This window comes from Palaemon carinicauda, chromosome 30 (genome assembly GCF_036898095.1).
Source record: "Palaemon carinicauda isolate YSFRI2023 chromosome 30, ASM3689809v2, whole genome shotgun sequence".
NCBI lineage: Eukaryota > Metazoa > Arthropoda > Malacostraca > Decapoda > Palaemonidae > Palaemon > Palaemon carinicauda.
The window spans coordinates 87200473-87214985 of NC_090754.1; the positions used below are offsets into that span (position 1 = coordinate 87200473).

The 14513-nt window shown below is 38.6% G+C and overlaps 1 protein-coding gene across 2 annotated transcripts in view; it reads right to left on the reverse strand.

The window, feature by feature from the left end:
• LOC137623341 (uncharacterized) overlaps nucleotides 1-14513 on the reverse strand; it is a 46056-nt gene that overhangs the window by 21072 nt on the left and 10471 nt on the right. For both annotated transcript variants that reach the window (XM_068354155.1, XM_068354154.1), the window contains exons 2-6: nucleotides 9451-11472; nucleotides 7024-7152; nucleotides 5030-5165; nucleotides 3722-4102; nucleotides 2351-2440 (exon numbers count right to left, since the gene is read on the reverse strand). In XM_068354155.1, coding sequence (XP_068210256.1) covers nucleotides 2351-2440; nucleotides 3722-4102; nucleotides 5030-5165; nucleotides 7024-7152; nucleotides 9451-11472 — 2758 coding nt within the window. The remainder of the gene's footprint in view (nucleotides 1-2350; nucleotides 2441-3721; nucleotides 4103-5029; nucleotides 5166-7023; nucleotides 7153-9450; nucleotides 11473-14513) is intronic.

Sequence of the window (14513 nt, forward strand, 5' to 3'; positions counted from 1 at the left end):
CCGCCGGCATGCCGGAGCTCGCTCCTGCATAGATTCTGGCATTAGAACAGACAATTTTCAAAAGTCAGTTAGATACCAGGATGGCGGCCGCCGGCACAACGGCGGCACGCCGGCAGGAAGCGGCGGCTCCGGCAGCCGGAGGATGCCAGGTTGGTGACTGGGATAAGGATGGTACAGGTAGTATCGGGTTGCCGGCAGTATATGCCGGCACTCCGGTGATCGACCGGCAAGCGGACGATTAGATAGGAGTAGGAGAGCCGCCGGTAGTAGCCGGTGGCAGCCAGCAGTCCCTCGGTACACGGGGGGCTGGCGGCAAGGGTAGGGAAGTCACCAAGAGGGAGGCAGGTATTGCCGACAGTAGAGGCGGCAAGAGACCGGCACCCGGATAGATAGAGAGACAGGGGGAGGGGGGAAGGGATGCAGGAAGTACCGTCAGGGTTCCAGACATCCCTCCCCCTCCCTGAGAGGGTGTACCCATGATAGAGACAGGCTCTAACATCCATAAGCAGGGGTCACTAGGGACCGGGAGCAGGTAGCCCAAGGGAGGGGTAGGGAACACCCAAGAGGGGGGGGGGAGACTCCCCTATGCAGAACTATACTAGTAACTAACCTTATAGGACACTATGAAGGTATATGTACCAGAGCGGACTGCACAGGGAAGCTCGGGTAGCCCTACTCATCCACCCTAAGGAGGAGTTGTAGGACAGGGGACAGATGAGTATAAACTAACCTAAGCATAGGCTAGGCTATACAAGAGATAGGTGGGGAGGGAGAAGAGAGAGGTCTTCCCAGGAAGGGTTTCTGTACCAGAGCGGCCACTAAGGGAAGGGAGGACACTCCCTAACCTAAGATCAGGCTGATCAGCTAAAACGGTGCAAGAGTACAGTTTCAGCATGGAACAGAGAAACCTTCCTAACCCGACCTAGAACAGGGCTAAAAGTCCTGAACTAGGCAAGGAAGAAGACATATCGCTATCGCAGGAAAGTCATAGACTATCCTAGCCATAGAGGTAGGCTAGCCTAACCTCACTCTCAGACGCAACCCTAAAGGGGGTTCATTCCTTTAGGGAGGACTGAGAGGCGATATGTATACTCTATTAGACAATTAATCCCTTTACTCAGAAAAGGGATCAAGGCTAAATAGAGGGAATGCCAAGGCAGGGGATGAAGGAAGCATATAGGGGTGCTAAGGTTAGGTTAGGCTAGAAAGAATCACTGACTAGCCTATCCCCTATATGGTCCCTGAAGGCGAAAACATTTGCATCACTGTCAAAAGTATTGTAAAATAATAATGCCACTATCTTCATAACTTAGTCTAGGATCACTAATAAATCATGCATGAACACTTGTATGTAGGCTCCTGGCCTGGGGGCTATAGTAGCCGACTGGTATGAGGTCAATCGATGACCGATAAAAAGCGTCTAAACACGATATAAAAGTTCCTAGCTATGAAGACTAAATAAACTAATGTATTCGATTAGTATATAATGCCGGAAGCGTTGTTGTGGCTAACTAAATAAGACATGCAAAACAACAACGACGCCATAAAATGGCGGGTCCGGTAGAGGCACAGCTCTGCCACAAAACATCAATTATTTCGCAAAATAATATTTACTTTACGGCCAGAGCTTAATTAAACAATACTGGAACCTTGTACTCAACTTTCCAGAAGAAGGCGAGGCTGAAGGTAACGACATAGCGAAGATGCAAGCGATAAAGATAACACAAGGGAAAATCCGTCTAAGTAGGGCAGCTACTAAACAAAGGATAAAGACGCGCGTGACGTCATTAGAGCAATGGCGTCCGTTTGTTTACGTCTCGAGTATCAGTAGTAGCCACGAGTGAGATTAGCTGTGGAACGGCTCCCAGCTATTCTCAGCCCTTACACACCGAAGCATTAACTCTGTTCGGGGTGGAGATAGCTATGTGGCACGTTCAGACATGCGTGTCCCCTGTTGTATTACGATGTCTTAAAGGGAAACCTTTGAGATACTCGCTCCAGAAGTTAGAATTCTGTGATAACCTGTGGTTAAATTCTCTGGGAATATCTTAGTAGTCTTATACCCAAGGAAGCTACCAAACAGGAACCTTCCATCAGGACGCCATGGCTTGAGCCCAAAAATGGTGTATATTTCCTGTGGGAACGAATTACTTAAAACTAAACTTTTTCTTTATTATTTCAAATCATCCAATCTTTATGAGATACTAATTTAGTCTTGTGAAAATAAAAAATCGTCTGTATTTCCTTTTGAAAATGAATTTCGATAAATATTAGTAAAAAAAAAAAAAGAAAAAAAAATCATCATGAAGTTTTTATATATTGTTCAAATTTGAGGGGGATGAATCCTTACCTGACAGAGGGAGCGGGACCTGCCAAAATCACCAAGTTTTCGCTTTGGTTTGTGAGATGGGTCATTGATGTTAGTAGCAGAGTCAACTGCCTGCAATTACACACAAGGATTGAAAATTCATCAAATCATGCAAATAGTTCCGCTGTGTATATAGCTATACATTTGAAAATGACTGGGACTCGTGTAAAAAAATATGAATGTGTTCCCAATATTAAAAGGGTTACCACACGGGCCATGCTTGTTACTCAACCATTACGGAAGGTCTGTTCATATTTTCCTAAGTAGGGAATTTATAAGTAAGTTATAATAGTAACACTTTTTGCATCCAGATTACTGAAATATCTATTTATAGATAAATTTTAACTTTAAATATTTTTCCCTTTTATTTGGGTGGAGTTTTCAATCTTCTGATCGATTTTCCAAACCTTGCAAAATAAATTAACTGTTTTATTAACCTTTTAGGAATACTGTCTCTTGTTAACTTGAACTCTCTCCATGATAAAAGGCATTAAACAACCGAGCGGTATTCCTATTGATACGATATTTCAGCAAAAAATCTAGAGAAAAATAATTTAATTACTAGAGCTCTTTTACAAAACATAAGTCAAATTAATAAACCGATTAGGGACTGAGCAGAAAAATAAAGATTATTCTATCAGATTTCAAGTAAGATTAAAAATATGCTTAGGGACCTTCCAGATGACAGAGCAAATGTTCGTCAAACAAAACTGTTACCATATCAAAATGGTTCGAAATAGGCTTCAAATAAGAGAGATTATGAAATCTGATATGGCAACAAAAAGTGATACCATAACATCCAATTCTCCATATAACCTGTTCATTTGTTCGCAAAGCAAATGTTGAAAAACATTTCCTCTTTTTCATGGTATTCTAGAAGCTTTATTCCAACTGTGATCAAGTTGTGAAAGGATCTTCCTAATCGGGTAATTGAATTGGTAAAATTTCAAAAGTTCACAATTGCAGCTAATGTTTTTATGTTGAACAGGCTGACATACCTCTCTTTTTATAGTTTATATGTGAAAGATATATTTTATTGTTACTGTTCTTAAGGTATTATTTTAATTGTTCATTACTTCTCATAAAATTTATTATCTTATTTTCTTTCCTGACTGAGCTATTTTTCTCTATTGGAGCCCTTGGGCATGTAGTATCCTAGTTTTCCAACTAGAGTTGTAGCTTATGTAATAATAATAATAATAATAATAATAATAATAATAATAATAATAATAATAAAAAGGATAACAGTTTTGGTTGACGGCCATTTGTTTTGTCTTGAAGGTCCTTTGGGGCAAAGCTGAAACTAGGGACTAAACACAAATGTTAGTCCTGTCAGTAAATGTGGCTTCTTACCCTTAACACGCCACTGACGCTATAACTGCGACACGGCATTCCATCTAAACGAGAGCCTACAACACTACTCGAGTTCTCCTTATTGACTAGAGAATGCCCAGCTCCATTCCAATGACTAGCGTTACTCCCTGCCGGACAGTGAGCTTGACTGCCCAGGGAAGAGTTCGTCAGGTTTCCAAAGGACGACAGCTTCCTCAACGTAGGGGTGGCTGGGAGAGGGGACGTCAACTTCGCCGCCCCCAGAGGAGGCGAGGTCAGATGAGCCACGCTGAGGGGGAAGGGGAAGCCGTCCAGGCAGGCTGGACTCGGGTCAGGAGTGTTTGGAGGCGAAGTTTCCGACACCTTGCCTACACGAATCCTCCTGCACTTGTTGCGGGCCACCTGCAAGGAGAACGTTGGAGTAACTGGTTACTTTTTAAATTGAATCGTGGAACTTTAAAAGTTCAAACTTGCAGCAATTGTTTTATATGTTGAACAAGCTGATACAAATCTCTCTTTATAGTTCATGTATGAAAAATCTATTTTAAGGTTGTTACTGTTCTTGAATTATTGAATTTGTAATGGGCTTATAGCATCCTGCTTTTCCAACTAGGATTGTAGCTTAATAATAATAATAATAATTAGAAAAGTACTCTGAGAGTGCAGACCTCTGCCACGGTAGCTTTTCTCTCAAAACCAGCTTGCCTTCCCAAAAATTAATTAGACCGAGGGCGAATTTGAAGTCTGTGTGACAACAATGTTCGAACTTAAGCTTATGGTTAATTCGGTTGACCTTTTGCTTGACCTTGACCTTTGACTTAAGACTTTCAAAATCGAATGCGTTCCACGTCTCAGCATGAAAATTAATCCCTGAAAGTTTTGTTACTTCATGAGTAAAATTGTGACCGCCGTCATGGCAGCGTATTTCGGTCGACATTTTGCTCGACCTTGACCTTTGACCTAGTACTTTCAAAATCGAATAATTTTCACGTCTTGACATAATTAATCCTTGAAATTTTTACTAAGTTATGAGCAAAGGTAACTTGAAATTTCTTTAAAACTGTCTTTAAACTTGTATTTGATTAATTGCCAAGAACTACAAAATTTTGCTTCAAGATATTTCTACTGTAACTATACAGTGCATGCCAATTTGAATCTGAAACTAACCTGTTAACGAAGCTCACAACTATTGTAAAAGTGTATAAGCAAACGAAGTATAAAGAGCCTTGCTTTATAACTTCATATGATGCTGCACTGACATCCACACGTACACAGAAAAATCAAATCCCACGAACTTCTTAAGAGTTACGAAGAAGACTGAATGTTTACCTGAAGTATATGATAATAACAGACAGTCATGATTGTAAATGGAATGAGAAAGACTGAAATGGTCCAAACAGCTGTGTAAGAAGGCGACTCTCCCCACGCCACGCCGCATCTGCCATAGGGCTCCCGACGCTCGTACCTGCAAATGCAAGAATGAATCAAGAGTGAAACTAGGTGCCAATATCATTACTAACATAGTATTCGCTTACAGTACCTTTAAATGTCAGATTATATAAAAAATTGCATTCACATTCAGTTCAGCAATAGCCAATTATATATCTTTTTATTGTTTATATATGACATATCTGTTTTTGACATTGTTAATAGTCTATATACGACATAACTGTTTTGATGCTGTTACTGTTTTTAAAATGATATATTGTTAATTTATTCTCATTTATTCATGTCCTTATTTCCTTTCCTCACTGGGCTATTTTTCCCTGTTGGAGCCCTTGGGCTTATAGCATCTTGCTTTTCCAACTAGGGTTGTAGCTTGGCTAATAATAATAATAATAATAATAATAATAATAATCTTCTTTCACACCATCATCCTTAGATTATGGGGTCGGCTGCCTGATGCGTCCTCTCCAATACCTTCTCTCAAAGGTATCCTCTTCCACCAAATTTCCTCTCTCCATATCATCCTTCACCTTATCTCGCCATCTAATTTTCTAGTGATCATTAATACAATTCTTAAGCTAGAGGGACACGCAGTAGAGAGCATGCCTTCACCACGCCAAGGAGTCTTATTTTGCTCTTAACTCCACAGTGTATTTATTCTTTGATGTGTTTTCTTCAGATTCTGATGGATTGTCCTGTAGTTTTTGTGTAATGCTATTTACAAACAAAAAATAAACTAACAAACCATTTGCCATTTACTTGACATTGCAGTTTTTTTCAAAGTACAGCTACGTACAGTACTTGTATTTAAAGGTACTTTATCCAAAATTTTACAGATTCATGTTTGGGTCATACCCAACATGACTACCAAGTTTGGTCAAAACCAGTACCATAGTTTTTGTGTAATGTTGCTCACAAACAACCAAATTAATAAATACACAAACAAACAGACGGGTGAATATATACCCTTCGCAAAGATTCAGGCCAAGACAACTATATAGTCGGAGGAAAAACTACAGACCCAAATTCAACGAAACTTGGTGGACATATGGGATATGATCCAAGGAAATGTCCATTAGATTTTGAAGAAAATATATTGAAGTGCAACTATGCAGTGGAGTTAAAAGCATAATAAGACTGCCTGGCATTGCAAAGGTACGCTCTCTACTGAGTGCACCTCTAGTTACAAAACTGAAAAGACTTGGAATGAGGTTATCGGAATACGCAAAAGATACTTTTCTAAACCACTTTTGCTACGTTGTTTAAAGGATTTTAAGGCCACTCATGAATGGCAGAGGCAAGGAACAGTGACATTGCCCTAGCTGGCAAGACAATACCCTAGAGACTGACCTCACCATTCTTGCGAACTAAGGGGGATGGGTTTAGGGGACCTATAAGTCTACCTGCTGATTCATGAGCAGCCATTGCCGACCCTTCCTCGTCCTAGCTTGGGTGGAGAGGGTCTTGGGTGCTGATCATAGCTGATTCATGAGCAGCCATTGCCGACACTTCCTCGTCCTAGCTTGGGTGGAGAGGGTCTTGGGTGATGATCATATACATATGATCAGCACCCAAGACCCTCTCCACCCAAGCTAGGACGAGGAAGTGTCGGCAATGGCTGCTCATGAATCAGCTATGATCAGCACCCAAGACCCTCTCCACCCAAGCTAGGACGAGGAAGGGTCGGCAATGGCTGCTCATGAATCAGCAGGTAGACCTATAGGTCCCCTAAACCCATCCCCCTTAGTTCACAAGAATGGTGAGGTTACAGATTTTACACAAAACTATAGATCTTAACCGGGACTCGAACACCAGGCAGGGACGTTTCAAATAGGCCACCACAACCCTTAGTTTCCTCAAGAATGTTTGCAACTCACCTTGCCCATCCAAGCAGTGGAGGCAATGCTGTCAGCAATGCTTGACTCCAACACCAAATGAGCATTAGCAGGCATCTTCCTCTGGTGACCATAACGCCATACACCAAAGGCCGGACGATAGCCAAGTATCTGTTGATCAAGAAAGTAAATTAAAGTTAATAAACGGATATTCTGAGAAATTAAGATTTAGAGCCGAATATAATAAGGACTTTGAATTTCTCGATAATTCTATAATAATTTTACTAAATCAATAGCTCTATTCCTCTACTTTACACAGCTTATTATTATTACTAGCTAAGCTAGAACCCCAGTTGAAAAAGCAAGATGCTATAAGCAGCCCAAGTGAGGAAAGGAAATAAGGAAATAAATGAACTACAAGAGAAATAATGAACAATCAAAAGAAAACACTTTGATTATAGTAACAACATTAAAATAAGCATTTCATATATAAATTATATAGACTCATGTCAGCCCATTTAATATATACTGTAGATGGTTATGTCAAAACACTTTCTAATGCTACATTCGATTTTGTATTTTAGTTTCAGTACAGAGACAAAAAGTACTTGTACATTGCACAGTTAAGGAATAATTTCATGAAATAAAATTCCTAGATTCCTAGCCAGCTCTTCTTCATACGTTGTAGATGTACTGTACCAGTATAATTTAGCCTAGACAATATATATATATATATATATATATATATATATATATATATATATATATATATATATATATATATATGTGTGTGTGTGTGTGTGTGTGTGTGTGTGTGTGTGTGTGTGTATGAACCTGACTCCTTTTTCGCTTAACTGTAATTTATACTGAGTAGTTTTCTTAAGAAGAAATGTGTTTAATCAAGTGTGAATAACCAATGACTTCCTCAGGAAAATTAAGCGAAAAATACGTGCTTTCTTGGACACCTATAAGATAATATGACGTCATTCATTCTTTAAAAAAGCTTTAATATTACAGCCCTAGTCACGCATAACCTTTCTCTACTGCCAGTGCTCAATGAGTCATCCCTCTCTAAAATATGTACCTAACCTTTAGAATAATGTCAATATCAACTTTTCATCCCAGTTTATTATATGTCTCCTCAGTTTACAAGGTTTCCAGATTTGCAGATTTTCCCTCCTATATGCGGTTGTTATTCTTCCTTCCAATGATAAGTGCTCGTTATTCATTAAAACTCGTATACTATACTCAATTCTTTTTAATGAGACGCATTTGCACTGACTTGCAGCGGTGCCCTTTTAGGTCGGAAATTTGTCCTGCTTTCTGATTGGTTAGAATTATCTTCTCCAACCAATTAGCGATCAGGAAACTTTTCCGAGCTAAAAAGGCACCCCAGTTAGTCGGTGCAAATCTGCCTCACTAAAAAAAATTTACTATAGTGCACCCAAGCCGTCATAAATGACATCTTAATATTTAGATAGATATGCACACAGATTCAACCCTTCTCACCCCTTCCCCTTTCCTAACTACAACCAGGTGGTTCGGCAATGTATGGGAGAGTGTGGTTTCCGTGCGCACTTCTCGGGGTAACCCCTCTCACCATGGTATGGCTATTCTCTCTCTCCCTGAGCGTGATGGGAAAGATATACTGTATAGTCAGACACTTGCTCTTTATTATATAGGAATGATTCCCTTATACTTTGGTCACTTCTAAAGTTCACCTTGTTATTAAGAATCTAATTCTGATCTGTATTGATTTTATTGAACTTTGCCTGTTGTTCTCTGAGTTTAGATTGCGTAATCTATTCGTTCCTCTATGCAATCCCTCTAAGTTCCGTTCTATGTAGTTTTTCCCCATTCTTCCATATTTTCATAAAATTATATTGACGCATCTTTAACTCTTCACTGTCAGTATCTGTAGTATCTGTAACCTCACCATTCTTGTGAACTAAGGACGGTGGGTTTGGGGGACCTATAGGTCTACCTGCTGAGTCATGAGCAGCCATTGCCGACCCTTCCTAGTCCTAGCTTGGGTGGAGAGGGTCTTGGGTGCTGATCATCCAAACTATAGAAAGTTGAGAGTTACAGAGAGATCTCAACCGCTTATGAAGATTCAATCATTGTACATCCTTGTTATGAACAAGGTGTTGATGAAAGTTTTCCAATAAATATCAACATGATGGGATTTGTGTGATCTTGAAAGATTTTGCTATATCAGAAGTTTCGTTGAATTCACCTATGGCAGTAAAAGGGTTAATATATATTTTTAAATCTGTAATTGTTCACTTGATATATCTAGTAAAGATTATCAGTATCTTGGACCATTTCTTTATAAATAATATATAAATGTATGTTTTAGACTAACATGCATCCCCATTTCATGTTCAGCTTTACCCACAATAGGCTACACTGAACAGTTAAGATACAACTATACCAGTAACTTAGTTACACAAAGTTTTTACAACTTACCTATCAATAGCAATAACAGCCACAGTCAATGCAGAGGCTGCTGTTACTAGGTTTGTGAAGAATGCAGCTCCCTGACAAAGAATTCGCCCACCTTCCCATCGGTCAGTCTCCCATTCGACGCCAGTATAAACCTGTTGGACCTTTACTTCCTTTTGTCTCTTCTCAAGCTCGCTTCTGCTTTCACGGTGCCCTTGCCACTCTAATGTCAATTCAGGGTTGTTGGCAATACCTCCTTTCTGGTGAATATCATGGACCTTCTCCTGATGGATACGTCCATTCTTCTTCAGGCGTGTGAGATTTACCTGCAGCTGCTGGTGCTCATCACTTTCTTCTATGAGTTTTTCAGAGCTAAGATCAAGAGCAACGGATTTGGACTCATCAGACTTTTTTGGTTTTCCAGCCGTGACCACTCGATCAATGTTGTCTGAATCTGACTGATGGTTTCTTTGGTGTACATTGTGATGAGCTAACTTCACCTGTATATGCTCTGGCTGATGTGGTTCTTCTTGATCTACAACAACCACGACCATTTGCTTTCCCTCGTGTTCTTCAAGATCCTGCACACCTCGGACTATGATAACATGCTCTCTTGTCCCACTGTCATGTTGCTGCTCTATTCTTACTTGTACTGTGTCTCTCATTCGACCCACGCCACTGTTGTTCTGTTGGTTATCATGTTCTCTTTTCAACTCTCTATTTTTATTTCCGATAATATTCTCTTTTTCTTCTGGATTCCTCGCATCAAAATCTACCGATCTGCCATCAGATTTTAGTTCCACATCACTGTTTTCTTGTTTCCAACTAGGTTGAAATGGTTGCTGATTACTATCATTCTCCCTGACAACGGCAATACCCCTACTCGGATGGTCCTCTTTGTTTCTTCGTAGCCTTTGTTTGCGATGCTGATAATGACGAGTTCCTTGTTTCCTTCTTCTGTTCGGGGAGTGTTTCAGTCGTTCCTCTGCAAATATGGCCAAACCACTGAGGTTTTCATACTCTGAAGGATCTTGCAAAGATTTCTCAGCAACTACCAGTTCTCCTACACTTTCAAGAGTTATTTCTTGTGGAGAAACATTGCTACTTTCTTTTCGCTTGGTTTTACTTTTCATATGTGGTGAATTAACTGACGGCAAAACTAATCTATCTTCATTGCTTATAAAACTTAGAAATTCTTTTTCTAGATGTGGACTTCCATTAGTTGATGGTTTCGTTTTATGATCATATTCTGACAAGGACCTAATTTCTTTACTTTCGGCTTCTTGATTTGTATTCTCTTTGGTATCTTTTAAATATACAATATCATCCCCGGAAAGAATCTGCTTTTGAATAAAGTCTGCCATTTCAGGAGTGATTTCAGAAACTAATTCCCTTTCTCCAATCGTGTCCCTGAGAGGAGGAGTTGCCTGAAACTCTTTACTTCTAATGGATTTCTGGTGATGGTCCAGTTCATGGTGTTGTGGTACAACCATTTCCTGCTGCCAAGAGGAAGGATTTGGATCTTCCATATCTTCCAGTTCCTGCGAAAGAATTGAAACATCCCGATGAAGTGGCACTGTAGAATCCATAACACTAGCAGAAACCTCTAGGTATATTGGTAATTCTGTTGTGAAGAACTCGGGTACTGGGGTTGTAACTTGTGGGGTATTCTGTAAGAGGGAAAACTTCATGGCCTCAGCATTGTAATCTTCCAGCAAAATATTGGAACTGCCACTGTTACTAGCAATTACGGAAGATGTTTCATTGGTCTCCAGTGGGGAGGTTGAGTTAGTAAAGGTGTGAGGGGAGAAGACGGAGGCATTTGACGGCTGTAATAGACCAGCTGTATCTACACCACTTCTTTTCAAAAGTGGGATGGATTCAATGGCATCTTGAGAGGGTGGGATTGCGGAGTTGTTAGATAGATGCTGTAAGACTGGAGGTTGCTTGCTTGGAGATGCTGGCGTCATCAAAAGGGAGGTAACCATTCCAGGGAGGACGACTACCGTTAAGACTAGATTACTGCCCGTCAAACTCAAGACCAGCCTGGAAAGATTTAGCTAGTGAGTAACAAATTTGCAAAGAGGGGAATGTGTGATAAACATGCACATACATTCACTATCAACAAACACACACGTGTACACAACTCTCTCTCTCTCTCTCTCTCTCTCTCTCTCTCTCTCTCACACACACACACACACACACACACGCAATCAAGCTAAACGTTATGATATATAGCACAATAATTAGACTAGTATTAATGTATAGATCGGAAATGTGGTGTATAGACGAAAAGATGAAGCATAGCTTGAGAACAGATGAGAATGTTGAGGTGGATTATGTGAATATCACTGCTTGAAAGATTGGAAAATGGTGAAACAAGAAGAATGGCTGACGTAGTAAAGATTACAGAGGTGGTAACAGCAGCACAACTTAGATGATGTGTGCATATGTTGTGGATGAATGGTGGGGATGGAGAAAGGAGGGCTTTGGAGAAACCTGTTAGGGGAAGAAGATCGAGAGGGAGGCAGAGAATTGGATGATGAAATAAGGTTGAGGATGATATGGAGAGAAGAGGTTTGGTGAAAGAGGATGTCTTTGATAGAAGGCATTGGAGAGGGCGCATCAGGCAACCGACCCTTTAATGTAGGGATAATAATGGAATATATATATATATATATATATATATATATATATATATATATATATATATATACATATATATATATATATATATATATATATATATATATATATACATATATATACATATATATATGTATATATATATATGTATATATATATATATATATATATATATATATATATATATATATATATATATACCAGTATATATATATATATATATATATATATATATATATATATATATATATATATATATATATATATATATATATATATATATATATATATATATATATATATATATATATATATATATATATATATATATATATATATGCATTTTCATTGACAAGGAGTCGCGCGCGCTAGAGAAGAATAATACACGCCACTACTACATAATTATCCTTAAATTGGTAAAGCATGAATGAGGCCATCTTTACAGTAACACTTCCACAACACTATTCTCTCCTCTCTCCGTATATACAGAGAAGGTTCAACATGGCTTCGAACACACTTACGCACTGCCATTTACCCATATCCTTGCCTTACTCCTGTGCATTTTGAATATCCAGGATCTCAACATATATATATATATATATATATATATATATATATATATATATATATATATATATATATATATATATATATATACACAGTATATAAATCTTTAATTTCTACGAAATTGTATGGTAGTAAATCACACTTTATAAATAAATGATAATAATAATAATAACAATAATATTATAAAGGGTTTAAAATTTAATCTGATCTCTTATTTAAAAGTACAAGTTAGAGAGAGAGAGAGAGAGAGAGAGAGAGAGAGAGAGAGAGAGAGAGAGAGAGAGAGAGAGAGAGAGAGAGAGAGAGAGAGAGAGAGAGAGAGAGAGAGAGAGAGATTTCTACCTCTACAGCAACCTACACAATACTTAAGATTCAATTTCCATTTGTAAGTCAAGGTATTTGGCAAAACAAAAGTCCTAACGTAATCAGATATGCGTGCATTCGTATCCTCACAGTGCATATGAAAATGCACTTCCTGTAATTCCTTATATTCCCCTTAGGGATGCCAATGTCGGCTGCAGCATTCTTCTGCGGTCTAAAACTGAGGTCCTTGGACGTAGGCTAAGGACGTAGCCTTTACTCTTCTCAGAAAATGCAACCTCATCATAATTGCCACGGCATTTACCTTATCATTCTGAATGTTTTATGCAAAACTAATATATTCAGTGGCCTTATAAGCTAATAACAAGAGAGCTAAGCATACTGTAAACATAACAGGCGGATCATCGCAAAATGCTACCATATATGTTACTGTACTTCGCGAATGCCAGCTGTTACTAAATTTTTAAAAGTCAATTTAGAAACTTGATAATTACTGGCGTTTGTAAATGAATATACTATATATCAATACATTTCACCGTATTCATACACCCAGCAAATTATCATTATTATTATTATTAATTGCTAAGCTACAACCCTAGTTGGAAAAGCAGAATGCTAGAAGCCCAGGGGCTCCAACAGGGAAAATAGCCCAGTGCGGATAGGAAACAAGGAAAAAGTAAATATTCTAAGAATAATAATAAAATAAATATCTCTTATGTAAACTATAAAAACTTTAACAAAACAAGAGGAAGAGAAATTGGATAGAATAGTGTGCCCGAATGTACCCTCAAGCAAGAGAACTCTAACCCAAGATAGTGGAAGACCATGGTACAGAGGCTATGGCACTACCCAAAACTGACATTTTTAAAAATCCTTCTTATCAAAAGCAAGAAGTGCATAAGGAACCTTGCTCATGGAAGTTGTTCAAGTGAATCCCAACGAATACAGGTTAATCAAATGTTTAGTAACTTGGAAACAATTTCCTAAGACGCACAGCCTTGGATATATTTAGAGAGCGTGTAACATATTAGCTCTAATGTTCTTAACGTTGCAAAGAGAGGCTTAACGTAACCAATTGTTTTAAATTACTACATAGAGTATATTATAACCTGAAGTTTATTTTCATACAAAGTAGCACTAAAATCTAGGCCTTTGCATTTGTGAAGGTTATGACCACGTTAAAGATATATTCTATTTTTCCTTTTTTTACCGACTGCCAAACTATATCTCATTGTTTAATAATGAATACACTATAGTCAATTCTTTTTAGGGAGGCAGAATTGCACCGACTCGCAAGGATGCCCTTTTAGCTTGGAAAATTTTCCTATTAGCTGATTGGTCGGACAAAAATACTTCCGACCAATCAGCTGTTAGGGAACTTTTCCGAGCTAAAAGGGCATCCTGCGAGTCGGTGCAAATTTGCCTCACCAAATAGAATTGGCTATAGTACACACCATCTCGACAAATTTTCTAGCGACTGGCCATAATCGGTGATAAAAATTATTATAATTAAAATTATGTTAATTATTAGTTATCAGCACACACGCACACGC